The sequence below is a fragment of the Hyperolius riggenbachi genome, chromosome 7, assembly GCF_040937935.1.
Source record: "Hyperolius riggenbachi isolate aHypRig1 chromosome 7, aHypRig1.pri, whole genome shotgun sequence".
Lineage (NCBI taxonomy): Eukaryota > Metazoa > Chordata > Amphibia > Anura > Hyperoliidae > Hyperolius > Hyperolius riggenbachi.
The window spans coordinates 181,208,510-181,233,522 of NC_090652.1; the positions used below are offsets into that span (position 1 = coordinate 181,208,510).

The 25,013-nt window shown below is 45.3% G+C and overlaps 1 protein-coding gene across 1 annotated transcript in view; it reads right to left on the reverse strand.

Moving 5' to 3' along the window:
• Positions 1 to 25,013, reverse strand: part of COL5A2 (collagen type V alpha 2 chain) — a 1,703,177-nt gene that overhangs the window by 1,646,554 nt on the left and 31,610 nt on the right. The window contains exon 2 of the mRNA XM_068247348.1: positions 12,023 to 12,055. Within this exon, the coding sequence (XP_068103449.1) occupies positions 12,023 to 12,055 (33 nt within the window). The remainder of the gene's footprint in view (positions 1 to 12,022; positions 12,056 to 25,013) is intronic.

Below are 25,013 nucleotides of genomic sequence, written 5' to 3' on the forward strand. Positions count from 1 at the left end.
GTGGCCACTCCAGAATGTCAGACACCTTCTTGGGGTCCATGGAGAGACCGGAAGTAGAGATAATATATCCCAAGAAAGGAACCTCAGACACCTCAAAAAGACACTTTTCGAGTTTCACGTACAGACAGTTCTGCCTGAGTTTCTCCAACACAAACTTCACATGCTTCCTGTGTTCTGACAAATTCTGCGAATAAATTAAAATGTCGTCGAGATAAACTAAAACAAAGCGCCCCAGAACTTCTCTAAATACCTCATTAACAAGCTCCTGAAAGACGGCAGGGGCGTTGCACAGCCCGAAGGGCATGACTAGGTATTCGTAGTACCCGTCGGGCGTGTTAAAGGCCGTCTTCCACTCATCACCCTCCCTGATGCATACCAGGTTGTATGCCCCTCTCAGATCTAGTTTAAAGAAGATCCCAGCATCCGTGATTTGGGCAAAAAAATCGGCAATTAAAGGGACTCCGAGCTCATCTAAAAATGAAAATTGTACTCACCCGGGGCTTTCTCCAGCCCAGTGCTGGTCGGGAGGTCCCACGACGGCATCCTGGCTCCTCTCCTACGCCCCGCTCCGGAATGGCTGACCGGCGGCAGCCCGGGCTTCTTCTTCCGCGTATGACGCGGCTGACGTCACACGCCGGCCGCCTCGCGTCATCACGGCGGCCGGCGTGAAAGTACTGCGCATGCGAGATTAAAGCGCGCATGCGCCGTACTGGTACGCCGGCCGACGTGATGACGTGAGGCGGCCGGCGTGTGACGTCAGCCGCGTCATACGCGGAAGAAGAAGCCCGACACTCAGCCGAGTGTCGCCCGGGCTGCCGCCGGTCAGCCATTCCGGAGCGGGGCCTAGGAGAGGAGCCAGGACGCCGTCGTGGGACCTCCCGACCAGCAATGGGCTGGAGAAAGCCCCGGGTGAGTACAATTTTCATTTTTTAGATGAGCTTGGAGTCCCTTTAAGGGAAGTGGATAACGATTTTTTTATGGTTATTTTATTCAACTCCCTGTAATCGATACACGGGCGAAGCCCACCATCCTTTTGAACAAAAAAAGAAGCCTGCTCCGTCCGGAGACTTAGAAAGACGAACAAAGCCCTTGGCCAAATTCTCTCTAATGTAATCCTGCATGGCGAGTTTCTCAGGACCAGAGAGATTGTACAGATGACCTCTGGGGGGCATGCAACCTGGTCTCAATTCAATGGGGCAGTCAAAACTCCGGTGAGGTGGAAGTTTGTCTGCTGATTTCGGACAGAAGACATCCGCAAACTCAGCATACTGTGGAGGTACCCCTTCGATCTGAACCTTGGTGGCACACACAGCTACTTTCTCCAAACAATTCTGCTGACAGAAAGGAGACCAGCTTAGCAATTGTCCGGCACTGTTTTTTTAACCACAGCATACCAAGGATTACAGTAGAGGTGGCCATCCTGAGTACAAAAAATTGTAACTTCTCTTTGTGCAACACTCCCACATGACACAAGAGAACTGGAGACCGTGAGAGAGCCTGTCTACCCTGCAGTGGGGAATCATCTACTGCCGTAACAAAAATTTGCCTGTCTAAAGGGATCAAGGGTATCCCCTATTTCTTAACAAAATCTGCATCAATAAAATTGGCCTCGGACCCCGAGTCTATAAATGCCTGGGTAGACAAAACTTAGTCTTCCCAGGTAATAGAACAAGGGAGCAATAAGCGTTTGTCAGAAAGAGGTAACACAGGCTCGCCTAGGTAACACAGGCTCGCCTAGGGTAGTACCTCTAACTACAACTAGGCGGCAGAGTTTCCTGACTTCTTAGGACAGTTCTGAAGTAAATGTCCCTTTTCTGCACAGTATAGACAGAGGCCCTCTTTACGTCTCCGGGTTTTCTCCACCTCAGACAATCTGGAGTGACCGATCTGCATCGGTTCATCCGGAGGAGGAGCAGGCGGAGAAAAGGAGAAGGGAACAATTTTTACAGAAAGTTTACCCCGGGTTTGCCTTTGGTATCGGATGCGGCGATTTATCTTAAAGAGAGTCTGAAGCGAGAATAGATCTCGCTTCAGACCTCATAGATAGCAGGGGCACATGTGCCCCTGCTAAAACGCCGCTATCCCGCGGCTTAATGAGGGTCCCTGTCCCCCCCAAATCCCCTCCATAATGCGGGGGAGCACTTCCGCATTGGGGCAGGGCTAACCGCCGCAGCCCTGCCCCACGCGCGTCTCTCAGCGCGTATCTCCGCCTCTCCCCCGCCCCTCTCAGTCTTCCTTCACTGAGAGGGGCGGGGGAGAGGCGGCGATGCGCGTATATATGATAGCTGAAGCGAGATTTAGTCTCGCTTCAGTGTCTCTTTAACTGCCTGTGCTATAGCCTCATCCACGGTTTTAGGCTCTGGAATGGCCGAGCATTAAATCAGACACAGGATCAGCTAAGCCAGTTAAAAAAACAATCTAGCAAAGCAAACTGCCCCCACCTGGCCGACACTGCCCACCTTCTGGAATTCAGCAGCATAGTTCTCCACTGTATTGTGCCCCTGCCGGAGGGTCTTAAGTTTCCTCTCAGCAGTTACAGCGATATCCGGATCATCGTAAATTATCGCCATAGTTTCAAAAAATTTCTGTACTGAGGACAGAGCCTCATGACCATTAGGAAGACTGTAAGCCCATGACTTGGAATCCCCTGTTATTAACGTTTTAATGAAGGTCACCCTCTGGCTCTCAGAACCTGATAAAACAGGTCTAATTTCAAAATAAGAAAGGCAGCGGTTCCTGAAATTTTGAAAATCAGACTTATGCCCCGAAAATTTTTCTGGCATGGGCATTCTAGGCTCAATGACTTGAGGGGACTGCACTGGTTGTTCACCGCTGTGGTCAAACCCTCAACTTGGCTACACAGTGCGTCCATAGACATGTTGGTCTGCTGTTATGTAAAGATTGGTGTCAGCAATACAGATGTCTGGTTATTAGGTGATCTGCAGTATCACCAATAACCCAGACGCTATACCTGATTATAGGGTGATCTGCAGAATCACCAATAATGCAAGTATAGCTGGCACAAATAAGATACTTTAATAACAGAGGATGGTGTTTGGTGCAACAGTAAGTACTGATAGGTTTAGCAATACCTCACCAGAGGAGCTGGTGGGTATTAACAGTACGGAGCCCCTCACCAGAGACAAGGGCTCCCTGGTGAGAGTATAGTGGTCAGACAATCGAGTCGGCAACAGACAGGCAGAAAAAGTACAAAATCGACAGGCAAAGGCAAGAAGGTTAAACAGGCAGAGGTCGGCAGCAAGATCAGATGGGCTAAAGTACAGAAGCGTAAAGCAGAGGGATAGTCAGAAATGAGCCAAACTCATACACAGTAGAGAACAAAAAATACAATCAATGAGCTAACTATAGATAGATGTATATTGCAAACACTGCATATACATCTATCCCAGCAGGAACCTAACTAGGTCTGAGTGCTAACACGAAGTATTCGCAACAGCAGACAAGGAGCATCTGACAGCCGTCTCCCTTTATGCTGAGGTTCACTCAGCAGAGCCGCCCAGCCAATCAGCGGCGAGGCGTGTCCCCCGTGACGTCAGCCGACCCGCAGGTCAATTGATGCGTCTGCGGGACGCATAAAGGTCTTGCCGCTGGCCACGCGCACGCGTAGCTCTGATGCTGTGCGCGGACGAGAGTCCCATGCGCGGTGTGCACAGCGGAGCGGCGGGGATGGGGGCGGCGGTCAGGCTGCACTCCGTGACCGCCGTATCCCCGCCGCTCATAACACCCACGCAGACACTGGGAGAACATACAAACTCCTTGAAGATGTTGACCTGGCTGGGATATGAACCAACAGGGGACCCAGCGCTGCAAGGCAAGAACGCTAACCACTATGCCACCGTGCTGCCCCATGTGCAGATGTATCTGTTGGCCGTTATTTTTGACAAGGGTATGCCAGTATATAGCTGCGTGCCGTTGCGCAAGTAGTGACGCATGTGTACGTGTGTACTGGCGTCCCCTTATGGGTCATCTCTACATAAAAAAGTGCCCGAAGCTGGATAGGTTTTCTAAAGTGCCTTGGAGCAAATAAAAAGAAGGTACAAAAATTGGTTCATCTATGTAAAACATAATAGGCAGAATATGAATAAAAATAATTAAAGTAAATAAAACAAAAAATGAAGCTCCTATTAAAAATATTGATGAAAAACAATAGTATTATTATTATTATTATTATTATTATTAATAATAATAATAATAACAGCAATAACAATGGCACAATTAGTAATAATGAAATTAAGGGTTAGGCTATGATGAATATAATAAAAAGATACACCATGAAGTTGTAAAGATGAATAAAATAATAAAAATAGTAATAACGAACGTAAATACAGTCATATATACCGTATTTTTCGGACCATAAGACGCACTTTTCTTCTCTCAAAGAGAGGGGGAAAATATTGGTGCGTCTTATGGTCCAAATGTGCCAAAACAGACTTGCCTCCCCTAAAGAAGTGGAAGTGGAACATTCCGATCTGATTGTCGGCAATGTCCCCAGGCGTTTATTTTGTTTTCCCCGGCTCCTTATGTGAGTGTGTAAAGCATGCGTCCTTATAGCTGTCCCCCGTGTCCTTTGCCCCTGGTGTACTTATTTCTTCCCCGTGTACTTATAGCTGCCCCCGGTGTACTAATTGCTGCCCCCCGGTGTACTAATTGCTGCCCCCCAGTGTCCTAATTGCTGCCCCCGGTGTCCTAATTGCTGCCCCCGGTTTGCTGCCCCCGGTGTCCTAATTGCTGCCCCCGGTGTCCTAATTGTTGCTCCCCGATGTACTTATTGCTTGCCCCCGGTGTTGTCATGTCGGCGTCCCCGAGCGCCGCCCTTAATCCTCTCTGTCCTGCCTGTCTCTTAGTAGCGTGAGGCTTACCCCATAACTCTGCTATGAGTAGCGGTAATCCTCCTTGTAAAGCCGCTGAGGGGTTCACGCTCGCAGGCAAAGTATTTCCCTTCACTTCCGCATATGTCACTAATGCGGAAGTGAAGAGGGAAATACTTTGCCTGCGAGCGTGAACCCCTCAGCGGCTTTACAAGGAGGATTACCACTACTCATATCGGCGTTATGGGGTAAGCCTCACGCTACTAAGAAGCAGGCGGGACAGAGAGGATTAAGGGCGGCACTCGGGGGCGCCGACATGAAAACACCGGGGGCAGCAATAAGTACATCGGGGAGCAGCAATTAGTAACCCCGGGGGGCAGCAATTAGTACACCAGGGGCAGCTATATGTACAGGGGGGGCAGCTATATGTACAGGGGGGCAGCTATAAGTGCAGGGGGGACAGCTATATGTTCAGGGGGGACAGCTATATGTACAGGGTGGGCAGCCATAAGTGCAGGGGGGATAGCTATATGTACAGGGGGGCAGCCATATGTATGGGGGCAGCAATAAGTACAGGGGGAGGGCAGCAATAAGTACAGGGGGGGCAGCAATAAGTACAGGGGGGCAGCTATAAGGACACTGGGGGCAGCTATAAGTACAGGGGGGGCAGCTATATGTACAGGGGGGGGGAACTATAAGTACAGGGGGGAAGCTATAAGGACATGGGGCAGCTATAAGTACAGGGGGGCAGCTATAAGTACAGGGGGGCAGCTATATGTACAGGGGACTATCTATAAGTACAGGGGGGCAGCTATATGTACAGGGGGCAGCTATAAGGACACGGGGCCAGCTACAAGGACAGGGGGCAGCTATAAGGACACTGGGGGCAGCTACAAGGATAAGGACACTGGGGGCAAATATAAAGGACACCAGGGAAAGAGATAATGACACCAGGGGGCAAGGATGAGGAAACATCAGGCACATATAAGGAAAAATCAGGCACATACAAGGACAGGGAGCAGAGATAATGACACGGAGCACATATGAGGACATGGGGACAGAGAAGGACACAAGCAGGGCAGAAGAGGACAGAAAGGAGACACACAAAGTACAAAAGGGGGACATAATTAAGGGAGGGAGAAGATCCACAAGATGCCCCTGCACCATGGATGCACCAGGTTTAATAAAACATTTTTTTCCTGGTTTTTGTCCTCTAAACCTAGGTGCGTCTTATGGTCCGGAGCGTCTTATGGTCCGAAAAATACGGTAATTTTTATTTGTTCCTCTCTTTTAAATTTGTATCATATTCTTATTATATTATTATTATTATTATTATTATTATTGCATCATTATCATTGTTGTTATTACTATTTTTATTATTTTATTCATCTTTACAACTTCATGGTGTATCTTTTTATTATCATATTCATCATAGCCTAACCCTTCATTTCATTACTACTAATTGTGCCATTGTTATTGCTTTTATTATTATTATTGTTGTTTTTCATCAATATATTTAATAGGAGCTTCATTTTTTGTTTTATTTACTTGTAATTATTTTTATTCATATTCTGTATTATGTTTTACACAGTTGAACCTTCTTTTTATTTGCTGCAAGGCACTTTATAAAACCTATGCAGCTTTAGGCACTTTTTTATGTACAGATGACCCATAAGGGGACGCCAGGACACGTACAAATGCGTCACTACTCACGGAACAGCACGCGGCTATATATGACATGCCCTTGTCAAAAATGATGCCCAGCAGATACATGTGCACATGCGTTAATACCTACACAAGTGTCCCTTCTCCTTATTTGTACGCGTGCGCATGCTTCCCGTTTATTTCTTCCCCGGTGTACTAATTGCTGCCCCCCGGTGTCCTAATTGCTGCCCCTGGTGTCCTAATTGCTGCCCCCGGTTTGCTGCCCCCGGTGTCCTAATTGCTGCCCCCGGTGTCCTAATTGTTGCTCCCCGATATACTTATTGCTTGCCCCCGGTGTTGTCATGTCGGCGTCCCCGAGCGCCGCCCTTAATCTTCTCTGTCCTGCCTATCTCTTAGTAGCGTGAGGCTTACCCCATAACTCTGCTATGAGTAGCGGTAATCCTCCTTGTAAAGCCGCTGAGGGGTTCACGCTCGCAGGCAAAGTATTTCCCTTCACTTCCGCATATGTCACTAATGCGGAAGTGAAGAGGGAAATACTTTGCCTGCGAGTGTGAACCCCTCAGCGGCTTTACAAGGAGGATTACCGCTACTCATATCGGCGTTATGGGGTAAGCCTCACGTTACTAAGAAGCAGGCGGGACAGAGAGGATTAAGGGCGGCACTCGGGGACGCCGACACGACAACACCGGGGGCAGCAATAAGTACATCGGGGAGCAGCAATTAGTAACCCGGGGGGCAGCAATTAGTACACCAGGGGCAGCTATATGTACAGGGGGGGCAGCTATATGTACAGGGGGGCAGCTATAAGTGCAGGGGGGACAGCTATATGTTCAGGGGGGACAGCTATATGTACAGGGTGGGCAGCCATAAGTGCAGGGGGGATAGCTATATGTACAGGGGGGCAGCCATATGTATGGGGGCAGCAATAAGTACAGGGGGAGGGCAGCAATAAGTACAGGGGGGCAGCAATAAGTACAGGGGGGCAGCTATAAGGACACTGGGGGCAGCTATAAGTACAGGGGGGCAGCTATATGTACAGGGGGCCATCTATAAGTACAGGGGGGCAGCTATATGTACAGGGGGCAGCTATAAGGACTCGGGGCCAGCTACAAGGACAGGGGGCAGCTATAAGGACACTGGGGGCTGTTATAATTTAAGTAGGCCTCAGTTACTTGGCCTGAGTTTTATGTAAAAGGCTTGTCCGCAGTGTATGTCTTTAAAATAAATAGAGGTTTTGTGATGCAGGCAGAGGCATCTCAGGGTCTGCGTGTAGCAGAGGATACACGCAGATACTGAGAACATGTTCCTGAAAGAAGGCCATCGGCCACTCTGACCTCAACAGGAACAGTAAACATCGGCTATATTTACTAAACATCCACGTTCCTGCATATGGGTCAAATGCCTCATTGATTATTAATCAAGTAGGTGGGTATGATGACACCACGAGTGGGTCCACCAATAGACTGATATAGGGGGTGGCGAAGATGATGTCATATTTAACTCTTTCCTAGTCGGTATTAAATCTGGAGCGAGCGATGGAGAACTCACTTCTGCTTCTTCCTTCCGCACTAGCTCGCAAGGCCGACTGGGACCTCTAAGCATGTTCTTCCCTTATGTAATCTGATCTAATGTCTGCTGTACATAGGTAGTTTAGTGGAACGTAGGTTAGCAAGAAGTGCCTGAGTGACTTCAGTAGGGAGTCTAATCACGAGCTTGTAACGCAACATGAAGATTGGCATGGCTAGGATATGATGAATGTATCTATCTGTATTTCTGTAGTCCTGAATAAATAACGTAAACATTGAAGAAGCCTGAGAAAGTCTATCTACTGTTTGCTGTGTGGAGAGTCAAGTGATCTCACAGTCTGTGAGACGATGGTGTCGAAGCAAGGTGATAAGAACAGTTTATAACAGGGGCAGCTACAAGGATAAGGACACTGGGGGCAAATATAAAGGACACCAGGGAAATAGATAATGACACCAGGGGGCAAGGATGAGGAAACATCAGGCACATATAAGGAAAAATCATACACATACAAGGACAGGGGGCAGAGATAATGACACGGGGCACATATGAGGACATGGGGACAGAGAAGGACACAAGCAGGGCAGAAGAGGACAGAAAGGAGACACACAAAGTACAAAAAGGGGACATAATTAAGGGAGGGAGAAGATCCACAAGATGCCCCTGCACCATGGATGCACCAGGTTTAATAAAACATTTTTTTCCTTGTTTTTGTCCTCTAAACCTATATGCGTCTTATCTTCCGGAGCGTCTTATGGTCCGAAAAATACGGTAATTTTTATTTGTTCCTCTCTTTTAAATTTGTATCATATTCTTATTATATTATTATTATTATTATTATTGCATCATTATCATTGTTGTTATTACTATTTTTATTATTTTATTCATCTTTACAACTTCATGGTGTATCTTTTTATTATCATATTCATCATAGCCTAACCCTTCATTTCATTACTACTAATTGTGCCATTGTTATTGCTTTTATTATTATTGTTTTTCATCAATATATTTAATAGGAGCTTCATTTTTTGTTTTATTTACTTTAATTATTTTTATTCATATTCTGTATTATGTTTTACACAGTTGAACCTTCTTTTTATTTGCTGCAAGGCACTTTATAAAACCTATGCAGCTTTAGGCACTTTTTTTATGTACAGATGACCCATAAGGGGACGCCAGTACACGTACAAATGCGTCACTACTCACGGAACAGCACGCGGCTATATATGGCATGCCCTTGTCAAAAATGACGCCCAACAGATACATGTGCACATGCGTTAATACCGACACAAGTGTCCCTTCTCTTTATTTGTACGCGTGCGCATGCTTCCCGTTTTTTACGCATGTGGCCCCTCTCCTTATTTGTACTTGTACTTCTGCCCACACCTAAAATGGCCCAGATTCTCTTCTAATGGCCAATGCACATGTGCATGACGTCATCAACACACAGCCCATTTTGAGCTCTCACTGATTACAATTGCTTTAGGATGAGACCCTATTGGTTGATTGCCCCTTAATTAGCATCCTCATACATATAAAAAGCACCCACTGTGAACAGGTGTCAGAGAGGCACTGAGCTTTGCATCAGACCTGTATGAGGTAAGACTCTTTGGTAATCCTAATTGTATTATGTTTTTACTCCTTTTTGCACCATTGTTTAGTTGTATACACATATATATACCATTTATTTGCTTGTACTTCCTCACTGCTTCACTTTTCTGTCCCTCCTCCTCCCCCCTGTTGTTTATTATCCATAATGAATTTTTAATCCGTGTCACCCCATCTTAGTCATTTTTTTCCTTCCCCAAACCCCCCCCCAAACCTCCCCATCCCCCCCCCCCCCCCCCGACAATTTGCTCTTCTAATCCTTTTTCTTCCTTCCTCTTTCTTTCCTCCTCCGTTTTCTTTCTTCATTCTTCTTTCTTTTTTCTCCCCTTCTCTTCTTCTTCTACCCCCCCCCCCCTTTGGTAATGTATGGATTTATGATACTGTCAAAACCATTTATAATATCATGTAAATTTCTTTGTACCATATATGCCATACTGAGCCAGCCCTTCTGTCCCACAGTACATGCTCCATTTTTTATTGCCTGATAAAGCAGGAGATGCCTGCAAAATGCGTTGCGCTTGCACTTTTTGGAGTATACAAATAAATCCTTGTTGTTTTGAATATATACAACAGTCTCTTTGTGTTTCTGCTTGGAGGAGGTAAGTCCACCTCTGCCTCCTCTTATTTTAACATTTTTAGTAAATTGTATTCTTTTGGCACCTCTCTCTGCATATACGGTTCCTGTGTCCACCCTTCATGGAGGGTGTTGCCCCGTATTTCCTATCTACAGAGAGCGACGACTTAATCCTGAGTGGGGACATGTTTAATCTCCCCACCTGCTAACATAGTGGTTACCTGGATGGTAACCCTTGTTTGTGAGTATATCTGCATACTTACCTTACATATCCACTCTACCAGTACATACTACACTATATTGGGCTTTTGGTGTCTCCATCTTTGTGTTCCTCTGCAGACTGCCTGATGTCGTTGAGAATCCTCTTTTTTCATGGTGCCGTTTACTGTGATTAGATTCCCTGGTCCATTGGCGGAACAACACCTTCAAAGCATTAGGTTCCCACCACCACGTTTGACAGTGAAGATGGTGTTCTTTGGGCTGAAGGCTTCTCCTTTTTTACGCCAAATGAAGGAAACATCGCAACCACACAATTCAATTTTTGTTTCATCTTTCAATTTTTGTTTCATCCGACCATAACACAGAAGACCAGAACTCTTCTTCTTTGTCCAGATGAGCATTTGCAAAGGCCAAGAGAACTTTTGTGTGCCTTATCTGGAGAAGTGGCGTCCTTGTTATGCATCTGTGGAACCCAGCAATGTGCAGTGTCTGTTGTATAATCTGCTTTGAGATACTGCCATCAGCAGAGCCCAGATTCACCAGGATGGCCTTGGTGGTGATCCTTGGAATTTTTTTTCACCTCTCCTACTATCCTCCTGGCCAGCACAGGTGTCACTTTTGGCTTCCAACCACGTCCTCTGAGATTTTCCACAGTGCAGAACATCTTGTAATTTTTAATGATACTTTTCACTGTAGCCACTGGAACTTGAAAACATTTAGAAATGGCCTTGTAGCCCTTTCCTGACTTGTGAGCAGCCACAATGCGCAGCCACAGGTAGTGATGGGCTCACAAGTACCTAACTAGCCAAATTCGTGATTCTAATGAGGCTTAATATCCTCAGGTGTGCGACTGGGAAAGAGTGGTTTAATTACACAGATGTCTGGCGCTTCTATGCATATCACACACTCGCACGCATCCAATGGGACGCGTTCCATGTCTCAATACCGGGCACTTCCTTTTTTGAGCGTGTGATACGCATAGAAGTGCAGACATCTGGCTATTTAACCCCCTCTCTCCCAGCCACACACCTGAGGCTATTAAGCCTCATTAGAATCACAGATTCGGCTAGTTATGCACTTGTGAGCCCATCACTAGCCGCAGGTCCTCAGTGAGCTCCTTTGTCTTAGCCATGACTGTCCACAAACCAACTGCAGAGAGCTGCTGTTTTTCACCTGTTGAGCTGATTAAAACAGCTGTTTCCAATTTATCAGGGTAATTAGAATGTTTTAAAACAGCTTGGACTATTTGGAATGGTATAGAACTTTGGATTTTCCTACAGACTGTGACAGTTTGTGAAGGGTATGAATAATTTTGGACTGGACACTTTTTGCTCAAATGTAAATAAAAGCCTGAAAATTGTTTTTTTTTTTTTGCACAATAATGCCTCTTGTACATTGTTTTATTATCTTTTGGGAGATACCTACACTATGTAATTTCCCATCAAAAAATTACTTGCTGGTTGAATAAAAGTAAATGTAATTCGAAATTGCCAGGGCTATGAATAATTATGGACAGCGCTGTATATATAAGGAAATAGGAAACTATACATAGCTTTATAACTCAATATTAATAATAATATGTGAAAGAAATAAAAAAACTTACAGCAGGCACATCTCCAGGCTCACCCTTTTGACCCTGCAGGAAAAGTGAAAAAAAAAAGTTATAACAGCTAAAGAAATTGTGCAATTTACAAGCCCCTGTTAATACAAAACATTGACAAGTGTTACCAAGTCAAAGTACCAATTAATTTCCCACACCCACCTCGTTGCATAGGTAATTAGCTACACATAGCAGCAGTGGTGGTGATATTTTAGACATCTGCACTAATCTGTTTACTGCTTCTGTTAGAAACTCTGTGGCATGCTTATGTTTTATACACATAAAAACAAACTGAGCTGAAATATTTGACATACTGTAATTCTTGAACTGGCTAGAAGTGAAATCTTTACAAAGAAAATCTTGACTGACACCATAACAATGAAAAGTTAAAAACGGTTTTCCAAACCTTGAAAAAATGTATATTTAAATGCCCTGTTAACATCAATATGTGAGAAAATGTTGGTATGTTTTCAGAGAAGACTTAGGATCTATACAATCTTACGTGGCCATAGTTAGTATCAGGGGTCTAAGTAGAAATTGCTGGGCCCCTCTGCAAAACTTTTGGATGGGCTGTGACGCCGTCGATAGGACACATTAAATGCGTCATGGAGTCCCAAACGCACGTTTCATCGTAAATACCAAAATGACAGTTCAAATAAGCTGTATTTCTCCTTCTCCAAAGGGCTGGAGGAATCTTTTCATAGTCTGGGAATTAGTCTCCTGTGAAAAGATTCTCTGCCAGCACATGGGACCCCCTGAGGTGTTTATAGCCCATCCATCACAGATAAGCCAGACATAAATCGTAAATCCCAAGTTTCTGGGAGGATGGTGTCTCTAGCTTTCACATCTCCACACAGAACTAGCAAATGCACAGATCTTCTCAGGAAGCAGCTGACCTACTGTGGCCTCAGGAATCCCAATATCCATATTCCCTTCACATTTTCTTTATAATTCATGGCATAGCAAATCTCTATGCCCATCAAATCTGCACAAGTTGTGGGATTCTGCAGGACACTGGTTCTGAGAGGTTTACGGACCAATCGGACTCCCAGATCTAGCGTAAGACTGTTTTAAAATAACCCTCTAATACCCCAGGGGTCTGATCCCCCAAGTTTGGTATCAACGTTCTTGATAAATTCTGACGAACCTAAAAATGTTACTAGATTTAACATAACCTGTATGGTTTGCAGATTAGCACACCTATCATGATTCAGGTATATTCCTGTGTCCATGAGAGGGGCGAGCATATCTCCTGTTCCAAAGAGGTGTGTGATCCACGCCCCCTAACCCCTCCTTGCTGGAGTGGGGGCTATAACTACAGAGAGCCCAGAAAGCTCTGTGTCCTTCACTTTTCATCTGATGTCGAATTAACATCAAATCGACCAGTCCGCAGGACACGGGCCAAAACCACCATCTCCGCAGGATACGGGCCAAAACCGCCACGGGCCAAAACAGCCAAAATCGCCACCGACTTTACGCCAATGACTTGCGATTGCCGCATGGACTACCAATAACTGTATTTGAACTGTATATCCAGACATTCTGTTTCTCTTCATCTCTACTCTTTTTCTATCCAAATTACTCTGTTCTAAAGTAAGCTTTGTGTGTATGTAGTTTTCGAATAAAACTAACTATTTTTATCGTTCAGTCTTGTGCCTGTTCCGGTCATCTGATTGCTGCTATAACGAATCTGCCCTCTGAAGAGTCAGTCATACTACCGCATTGTTTTATTATTTGCTTATAAATTGTTGATTTGCTAGCTAGGTTGTAAATAACCGTTTCTTCCTTCTAGGATTAGCTAGTATCCGATTTCCTGTGCGAAATCATTAACTTTAGTTTTCTCGATTGGGTACAATCGAGATTGCCTCATATATGGACCCAGTAACCTTTCTTTAACGTCACATTGCTCACAGTCTTTAAGCCTTCGGAAGTAACTATTCCCCGAACGATGACTGGAGCATGTTGAACGTGATTGGGCTGGCTACCGTATTATGCTAGTGGGAGTCTCTTTTCTCCCTTCTGAACTGGAAGAGTGGTGGCAGTGTAATTGCCCGATTTCCAGCACGAAATTGATATTTTTAGTTTACCGATTGTACGTACAACCGGGATTGTACATGTATGGGCACCTCCAACCAATCTTAACCGTTTACTACGCACACAATGAATTTGTGTCCAGCAGTCTCTAGTGCATGAGACCTGCATGGCAACATTGGCCTAGTAATCCGGGATTGGTGGATAATTGTCCCATTACATATTGTCGGCAGCTGTGCGATCAATCCTTATTGTCAGTCTGTTCACCGTACTTCCTGCGTATGCTAACGGGAGCAGATTAGACGGGATTGGCACGCTTTGTCGCATTAGGCCTCTTGCACACTGCAAGTGATTCCGATTCCGCTTTTTAATCAGTTTTTACATCCGATTCAGATTCCGATTTGCAGTTTGCTCCCTGCACACTGCAAATCGGAATCTGAATCAGATGTAAAAACTGATTAAAAAGCGGAATCTGAATCGGAATCACTTGCAGTGTGCAAGAGGCCTTAATCTTTCTCCCTCTGACGATCCAGCAACCGGTCTCGTTGTCCGTCTGCACCCGTACTTCCTGCGTACGCTAACGGGAGCAGATCTCGACGGGATCGTGGGGCTGGATTGTCACAGGCCCCTGCTGAATTTCTTGAAGAAAGGGGTCGTATTTAAATTAATGTACAGTGATTGTTTAAATATGACGCCTTTGGTCCCTCTTCATGCAAATGACAGGGAGGAGGGGGGCTTTTTAGTGGCTCAGAGAGATTGTGTATTGGTTTAAATATGCCCAGGTTCACCAGCTGTATGCTAGTGGCTCAGATGGAGTCTGCCAAGACTCTCAGCCAGTGTGGAGCTGGTGCAGTAATGTCGGCACTGTGGCTTTTTTCATTCAGCCATCCTCCGGACCACCCCCCCCCCCCCCCTAGTGTATTTGCTGGCTTACAATCAGCTATTAAGCATTGCAAGAGGGGGTGAGTGGGATCAGAGCTCCCTCAGAGCTATCTACATGTGCCAGAACCAGAAGTATAAAACATTTCATGACAATTCACAAAGGTTTTTGCCTCGTGGCATTTCATTGGATATTTTAACTAATCATGCAGTAGTTCACTCAGTATTTGATAGATTACTGCATTGCATTCCAGCGGTTCTGGAGGTGTGTTTAGCTTCTACGGGCAACAATGGTTAATTTGTATATATTGAGCAGTGATGCACTGGGAGACATCTCAGGGCTCACTCCAACCTGAATTATCGCAAATTCTTTCTGTTTTAAGAAAGCAAACTTTTGTTTTCCATAGAATTTAGTAACGGGGCTTTTTAGGACCATTGTAAACCCTTACACACTCCAATGAGTTCTGGGTCACCATGAGCTTGCTGGTTAGTCTGTACCTCCGGGTGTTTCAAGCCCTACTTCATAGAGCCAAATTAATCCATGCCATGCACCGATGAGGATCAACCAATCCAAAACAGTCTGGATTTATGGAAGCCTTGAGGTGTACTTTGGGGTCCTTCCTGCGGGGGGCCCTGGGGGGTTCGTGGATCAATTTGGATGGAGACTGTATCCAGGATGCTGCGCAAGTCCATCAGATTTTGGGTTCTAGCCCGTGAGAAGATCAGCCCAAAATATTTCATGGATGAGGTTTTGATGAAGACTCTACAATTAATGGTGAGCGATATCCTCGCTTTTCAAGAATTAATGCACATTAGTGAATTTCATGTTTCCTTTTTTTTGGAGGAGGGGTGTGCGAGTGCCTTGGCTAATTGTGAGCTGAAGAAGGAGGATCCAGTGATGAGAAAATTTACTTTTGAAGCCATGTTTCCGGTTGCAGAGAAAAACGTTATTGTTCATTTGTATAATCCTTTTTTGCATCCTGATGTTGTGCATCTATTTTTGATGAAATTCTGTGATAAATGTGAAGGTCCTAAGAGACTGGTTAATCATAGGGGAGTGTTTAGGAGTAAATTAAAATTTAAATGTGTATTCAAACCTGACAAGGATGCAGCCTCTGGCTATAAGACGCCTCCTCCTGTCTTTACTGTGGCAGAAGAAAGGTGTTCCCTGTGTTATCCTGGGATGTTATCTTTTTGTCAGAAATGTAAAAAATATGGTCATATACAAGAAAATTGTCTATTGCTGAGGAAATCTGATTGTTGTATGAGATGTGGGAGTACAGAGCATTCAAATGTTAACTGTCGCAGGAATATTCCTACTTGTGATTTATGTGGCTCTAAGGATCACAAGGCTAGGAATTGTGAGCTTTTGAAAGGGGGAAGAGTCTTTTCCAATGATCAGGCTGTGCGGAGAGAAAATTGGTCTAAGGCTTTTTTTGGTGATGGGTTTGCTGGGACCAGTGATCGCTCTACAGTGGGTTTGCCTAGTGAGGAGACACAAGTGCTTGTGCAAACTGACTTACCTGATGGGTCTCCTGCGGCGAATCCTGAAGCTGGTGACGGCTCTGGTACGCTGTCGCTGTGGGTGGCCCCAATCAGCCCGATGTCCCTTCAGACAGTGCGCTGTTAGAAGCAGAGTTCTCCCTGATCCCTGGGAGGAAGGAGGCGGAGCCTAAACTTACCGAGGCTGGGGAAAGGGAGAAAAACAAGAAAAAGAAAGCCAAGAAATCTAGAAAGGATGAAACTTTCCCAGAGAATGCAGGGACACAGGAGGGGGAGGGTGCCCTTGTTGATGCTGTCCCCAATGATCCCGGAGTTGCTCAAACTGCTCATATCCCTGATCAGGTGCCGCTGTTTGTAGAGCAGGGAATACGCTGGATGCTGGCTTCTTTTTCAGGCTCCCGAGGAATGTGAGAAGGAGGAGGGTTCAGCTGCCGGGCAGGAGGAGGCGTGGTCTCAAGGCTCCCCTTCGGTTTCCGTTCCCATTGCTGATTTGACAAGTGCTGAAGGAGGAGAGCACTCTGATACTGAGCCCATTGATTCCGTTGAATCTTATAGTGACTTGAATGACACTGCTTCCTGTGGGGAGGAGATTAGTCATATGGCGATGGAGGGGGAGGGCTTAGAGTTAGGGAAGGTGCAGGAGTCAGAGATGGAGGTGGAGGTTTCTGATAGTATCCCCCCTGGCCAAGCCCCTAGAGGGATAGCACTGATAGTGGTGGATAGGAGGAATATGTGGATAGGAAAAAGCTAAAATCTGATGCGGAATGGTCGGAGGATTCTGATGGTATGAAGATAGTGTCTGTCCCAAATTCTCCGCTCCCTGGTTGTTCACATGGGGACCCTGTCTTTACAGAGTCACCCAATATTGTAGCAGCAGTGAGAAGAGGGCATAGAACAGACTGTAGCAGTCTAGACGAAAATGACTGATAGGACAGTGAATATATCTCTTATTCTTATGGCTGTGGTCATCAGTTCCATTAATGTAAGGGGGATTGGTTCCTTTGCGTTAAGAGCTGTTGTGTTGGACAATTTGAAACAACAGAAGGGGGACATTCTGTGCTTTCAGGAATGTGGTATTAAGAACAGCCCAAAGGGAGAGGAATGGCAGCTGGGTCCCTCTGTGTGGTCACCAGGACTAAGAATGAAGGGGTAGGAGCGTTGGTTAAAAATAATAACATAAAAATTCAGTCGTATATGAATATTGTGCCGGGTAGATGCCTGTTGGTGAACTTTGTTTTTTTAGAGGTAGAGTTTTGATTGTTTAATTTATATGCCTCAGCAGGGAGTAGAGAGAGAAATGATTTTTTTGATGTCATAAGGTTCTTTTTGCCTGGCAGGATGAATACAATCATTGCTGGGGATTGCAATTGCATTAGAGAGCTCAAGGACAGAGTTGGGAAAGCAGAGTCTAAAGTAGATAGCTCTTCAAAGAACTTTAATGCTATCATTGCAGACTTCAAGCTACAGGATGTTGGGAAAATGTTTGTTGATGAAGATTATTTTACTTATTATGCTGATAGCGGGCAAGTCAAATCTAGGCTTGACTATATTTTGCTTTAAAACAATTTGAACGGTTTTGATTTTTGCAAACAAAATATGTTTTTTTCTGATCACCAGTTGATTTCAGCTTCAGTTAGTTTATGTCCTAGCATCTCCTTTGGCAAAGGGTTATGGAAATTTAATGTTTCTCTCCTAGGAGGAGAAAAAGAGCTGGAAGAGTTTAAAGCCAGTTTCAGAGGATGGAGGAGGAGAAAGGTGGAATATGTTAGTATTCTGGAATGGTGGGGCAGGGTGAAGGTTCAGATCAAGTTTTTCTTTTTGCCCATGGGAAAAAAAGAGCTGCTCAAAGAAGGGAAGAGCAGGAGAGACTGGATGCACGGATCAGAATCCTCCTGCTCTTTAGAGAGCTGGGGTATGAGGTGGAAGAAGATCTGTCAGTGGCGAGAGAGGAAAAAAAGATTTTTCTGAAAGAGAAAGGGAAGAGAATCATTTTTTGCTCCGAAGTCCAACATATGGAGGAAGGAGAGGAATGCACTAGTTTCTTTTTCAAGAAGACTTTTAGGGATAAAGGAGTGTTTTCCTCTGCTTTCTTGTCTGGAGGTGATGAGGTCTATGGTGACGCTATGAGCGCTGCAATATTGGATTTTTACTCACAGTTGTTCAGAGGTCACCCGGAAGAACATCAGGAGGAGATGAGGGATTATATGAAGGTTCTGGATAACAATCTGATACCCGCGGACATGGAAGATCTTGAAATTACAGTTTCCGATGAGGAAGTGAACAGATCATTAAATGGCATGGCCCAAGGTAAGACCCCTGGTGATGATGGCCTCCCAATGGAATTTTATCGGTGGGCATGGGGGGTCGTCGGAAGGGATTTTTGTGATGTAGTCAGAGCTGTTTTTTCTGAGGGCTGTATATTGAGATCAATGGCAGGTGGTGTGATCACTGTGATCTACAAGAAAGGTGAGAGGCGTAGCATCAAGAACTGGAGACCAATCACCTTATTGAATGTGGATTATAAGATCATAGCCAAACTGAATGCTAACAGGATTCAACATGTTATCCCCGATATGATTGGCGACTATCAGACCTGTGCCGTCCCGGTGAAAAGAATCTCAGATAACTTGATCCTCCTTAGAGACCTCATCTACCATATTCAGAGCAGCAACAGCTCCATTGTGTTGGAGAGTGTGGACCTAGAGAAGGCCTTTGATAAGGTCTCACACCAATTTTTGTTTTTGGCTTTTCAAAGACTGGGTATCCTGAATGGACTACTTCAAGTAATCCGAGGTTTGTACAAAGGAATCAACAGTCGTATAATTATTAATGGCAACATCAGCGAGGTTTTCAAGGTACGCTCAGGTGTGAGGCAGGGATGCCCACTTTCCCCAATTGCTTACATCTGTGTAATGGAGCCCCTCCTGAGGTTGGTGCGGTTGGACAAAGTGTTTAGGGGAATAATGATTTCAGGTGGAGGTGGAAGTACGATTAAGAGTCTGGCCTATATGGACGATGTGCTTTTTACTTGTCGATCCCAAGCGGACTTAAACAGAGCAAACCTGCAGCTCCGGATTTTTTGCGGAATCTCTGGAATGTCTGTCAATTGGAACAAATCTAGTATTTGTATCTTTGGGAGAAAGTTGGACATCGAGTCCGAAGGCATACCAAAGGTGAAGGAGATGGAAGTCTTAGGGATTAAATTCGACAGCCAGCTGAAGGGGAAATAAACCTCAGAGAAAACAAGAAAAAGAGTGGAGCAAAAGTTGTGAATCTGGCAGTTAAGGGATCTCTCAATGAGAGGGAAAGTACTGGTAGTCAAGGCAGTTATCCTGCCTTTGCTTCTGTACCCCTCTGTTATTTTTCCACCAGGGGCTTTTTTTATGCAGAGAGTGGCTAGAATGCTATTTGTGGTTTTTTTTGGCGCTCTAAAATGGAATGACTAAACCGGGAAATTATCAAAAGACCAGTATGTTTGGGAGGGATGGGGTTTCCCTGTGTTGAGTCTTTCCTAAGAATGCACTATTGGTTACTGATCTATAGAATCGTTAAAGCGGAGGGAAAAGTGGCGGCAATGGCTAGATACCTAGGAGGATGGCTTTTCATCAAATGGGGGTGGATAGAAAAGAATTTAACAAAACCTATAGCTCTTGTCGCTCCACAATTTTATAGTATCTGCTCTTGAGTGTCTGTAGGAGAAAGTGGAAGTGGGAAGAGACTACGGAGAAGGATGGGAAAAATAATGAAATTAAAAAATGGCTTACAAAAGATGATGAAGTATGCAAGATACAGGGCCTCTCTGAAACACAATCCGGAATAGTGTGGAAAAAATGTGGTTTTCCTGGAGTAACCAATAGGCAGAGGGACATTGTCTGGATGTCCTTACATTGTGTACTACCGACAATGTATTTTCTAAAAAAAACGAGATATTCTTAGGTCCGATGTGTGTCCACAGTCTGACTGCAGGGAATCGGAGGACATCATGCATGTTTTCCTCTACTGCCAATTTGCAAAACAATTTCGAATCAATCTGGAAAGGTTTTTTTCTGAAGTCTTGGGTGTTTTCATTTTTCTTCTGTTTTTTTTTTTTAAATAGGGGTTCCTTTTCAGTAACTAAGGAATTAATAGAATAAGATGGATCTGTCTGGCTGTATATAAAGAGGTCTTATGGGACGCTAGGAATTTGCTGATCTTTAAAAAGAAAGAGATTTCAGTGCAAAGGTGTTGTAAATACTTTCTTTCAAAATTATATATACCTTACAGGCTGGATGTAAATGGGTTGGGAGAGGAGAGGGCAGAACAGGTTTGGCAATTCAAGAGGTGGAGGCTAGAGATGGCCCGAACCTCCGATTTTCGGTTCGCGAACTTCTACAAAAGTTTGGTTCGTGCGAACGTTCGCGAACTGCAATAGACTTCAATGGGGAGGCGAACTTGGAAAAGACTAGAAAAAATTATGCTGGCCACAAAAGTGATGGAAAAGATGTTTCAAGGGGTCTAACACCTGGAGGGGGGCATGGCGGAGTGGGATATATGGCAAAAGTCCCGGGAAAAATCTGGATTTGATGCAAAGCAGCGTTTTATGGGCAGAAATCACATTGAATGCTAAATAGCAAGCCTAAAGTGCTTTAAAACATCTTGCATGTGTATACATCAATCAGGTAGTGTAATTAGTGTACTGCTTCACACTGACACACCAAACTCACTGTAACGCACCGCAAACAGCTGTTTGCTCTTCCTTACTCAGTGATGTCAGGTTAGGTAATGTCTGACTGCCTTATCAACTTTCCATGGTTCTTTTTCTACCATTGTTAAAGCTTACATCTATTTTTTTTTACTTTACATTTTCTGCTTGCGGTTCAGTACCTGCACCGAGAATCTATTATGGAGGGCAAGTCTGCCATTGTGACCACGGGTAATGGCCGGGGAATCCTGGTTCTATTCCGGTCCAGAGTTGGAGCCTGAGAAACGGCTACCACCACACATCCAAGGAAGGCAGCAGGCAGGCATGCACGTCCCGAGGTAGTGACCAAAAATAACAATACAGGAGGAGGACTTTCGAGGCCCTGCTGTGTATGTGAAATGAATCAACTTTAAATCCTTTAACGAGAATCTGTTATGGAGGGCAAGTCTGATGGTGTCTTCTTCACTGCGATTCACCAGGTTGGTCTTCTCCTCAAGGAGGCGAGAATCTTTTATGGAGGGCAAGTCTGCCATTGTGAGTGACCACAGGTAATGGCCGGGGAATCCTGGTTCTATTCCGGACCGGAGTTGGAGCCTAAGAAACAGCTACCACCACACACATCCAAGGAAGGCAGCAGGCACGCTGTGGGCAAAGGAGCAGGAATGGCTACCACCAAGGAAGGCAGCAGGCATGGCATGCACGTCCCAAGGTAGTGACCACAAATAACAATACAGGAGGACTTTCGAGGGCTTGATGTATTTGAAATGAATTAACTTTAAATCCTTTAACGAGAATCTGTTATGGTGGACATTGATGACACCACTTGCCACAACAACTAGGTATATGCAGTGATTAGGTGGGTTCACTGAACAAAACAGCTAGGTATATGCAGTGATGAGGTGGGTTCACTCAGCACAACAGCTAGGTATATGCAGTGATGAGGTGGGTTCACTTAACACAAAAGCTAGGTATATGCTGTGATGAGGTGGGTTCACTCAACAAAACAGCTTGGTATATGCAGTAATGGGTATTACAATGTGCAGCTGCCTATCACACACACAGGTAGTCACTGAATGTTCTGGACCTGGCAGTGGCACACACACAGTATGAATTACAAAAGCTGTCTATGCAACACAAGTGTCAGTGGGACACACAGAAAAAAAAATAGATCATAAGAACAAACTTAGCTCTCAAAAAGCTGTTGTGGGGTGCTATTATAGTAATAAGAATCAGCCAGGAGCAAGCTAACAAGCCAAAAGCCTAACTAATCTTTCCTTAGGAGAAACAGTCTGCAGCAGCTTGCCCTTCTCTCACTATAGCAGGCACACGAGTGAGTGTAATGGCCGGCGCTCCCTGCCTTATATAAGGGGGGAGTGGCTCCAGGAGTGAGTGTAGCCTGATTGGCTACAATGAGCCTGCTGACTGTGATGTAGAGGGTCAAAGTTGACCCTAATGGAGCATTATGGAAGCTAACCGAACTTCCGGGCAAGTTTGCGATCGCATGCGAACGCGAACCACCCAAAGTTTGCCATCTCTAGTGGAGGCAATTGATTTATACAGGGGAGGAGGATGGGGAGAATTCTGATTAAGTGTGTTCTCTTGTTTTTGTATATATTGTAAAATATTGTAAATAAGTGTGTAACTTCTTTTATAAAAAGACATATTACGAAGCCTGATGATGAACTAATTATAGCCTATTGAAACAGTATACCTATCATGGTGACTGCATAATGTACAGGTGCTATTTTTAGACTGAAGGTAAAAAAGAAAAAAAAATCTGAAACCGTCTGTATGCATGTTGGATTATTATGGCTCTGTACAAATTAACAAGGTGACCCATCATTGCACTACAGCGGTTCTGGAGGTGTGTTTAGCTTCTAAGGGCAACAATGGTTCATTTGCATATATTCAGCAGTAGAGCTGCTCAAATCTGGAACCGGGAGATACCCGGATAGTAGCTATCTGGATATCTCCCAGTAAACCTGTGTGGGGTGGGCGGGGGGGGGGTTGAGTCAATCTTACCTGTCTGATGTCTTCTTTGTCCGTCCCTCAGCACCTCCCACGATGCGCTCCACCCACGTTACGTGATTACAAACACTTCCTTCTTCAACCCGGAAGGAGGAAGTGTTTGTAATCATGTGACCGCTGCTTGGACCGCATAGTAGGAGGCACCGAGGGACGGACCGAATAAGACGTCAAACAGGTAAGGTTGAACCCCCCGCCCACCCCGCACAGGTAACTGGGAGATATCCGGATAGAACTATCCGGATGTCTCCCGGTTCCGGATTTGATCAGCTCTATTCAGCAGTGATGCACTGGGAGAGATCTCGGAGCTCACTCCAACCTAAATTATTGCAAATATTTTCTGTTTTAAAGAGACTCCGAGCAGTGCAGTAACTATGGAAAGATGCATACCATTTTGAAGCTCTCTTTCTCCTCTTTCCAACGATGTATAAACCGCCGCCCTACGCCTTTTAGTTTTCGCTATTTTCGCGATCGAAATCGTGGCGGCCACGATTTCGATCGCCAAAATAACTAAAACTAAAAGCTTCAAAATGGTATGTATCTTTCCATAGTTACTTGTATTACACAGGGCGACTTTTCCCCAAAGTCGGCAGCTCCATTCAGCACAATGCAATGAAATACAAGGAACCCAGGGGGATATAATAACAAACATCATGCTGAGAGGATATAATTAATTAGTTGTGGGTATGCTTAAAGGCATACCCACAGGCACTGCTCGGAGTCCCTTTAAGAAAGCAAACTTTAGTTTTGCAGTGCATAAGAAACAGAAGCCAGATGTGATACAAAAATCATTTTTTATTATACTGACAAGCAGGGCCGATTCTAGACTTTTTTGCTGCCTGAGACAAACTTCTGAGGATGTGTGGCATTGGGAGTGGGCGGCATTGAAGAAAGAGGAGACTTGTGGGATGTCACGCACACTGCGCTCAGACGCCTGGGATGCTCGGAAGAGGTGAGTTAATAATTTCCTGCCCACTGCTGCTGCATCAACGCACTGCCTGGCCTTCTATCTGGAGGTGGAGCGTGGACAGGGGACCCAGGTGAGGGAGGGTGGGTCCGACCCTCCTCCCCACTGCTGTGCCAGCTGCCCCCCCACTTCCTGGCTGCTACACCCCCCAGCTCTCCTCACGGTTGGCTCCCCTCGGCCAGGCGGGCGGCGGTAAGCTGGGTGGCGGCAGGCCAGGCACACTTCCTGGTCCTGCCTTATGCCGCCCCCACACTTCTGCCGCCTGAGGAAGATGCCTCACTTGGCGTCATGGGTGGGCTGGGCCTTTTGACAAGTAAAAAACAAGTCCAAGCTGCATAAAATTAATATGCAATTTCTATTGGTTCAAAACCATTACCATCTTATTAACTATTTTTTTTATTGCTACACAATAATATTTCACAGTTACAGGGTCTCAGTCTTGAAAAAGTGGGGTGATGACTATGGATCTGGTGGACATATCTACCCTGTTATCGCTGACTGTTACGACTCATGTATTTCCTTCTCCTGCCTGCTGGTGGCAGTATTTACCTGGTCTATCCTGAACTCTCACTGTGCCACCAGCAGAGGGCTTATTGGACATTTAGCAGCTATGCAGTTCTGCCTTCCTCCAGCGGGTGGCCGTGTGCTACCTATGCAAAAGACTTGCAGTTCAATGTCTGGCCTGCAGATGCCTCTAATGGGACAATTATCACCACCTGTTACATGGACTATATAAGTCTGCCTCCCCCATGATCACATCCTTCCTGCCTGTTCCACTGTTTGTGACCACTCCTCTGTCTTTTGTGTGGGATCCACATGAGGTGGAATGGCAGCCCGTTCCATCCCCAGCCTGCTGCTATCCCTCTACATCTGTTTCTGAATTGCTGCAAGACCTTACCAGGACTGGC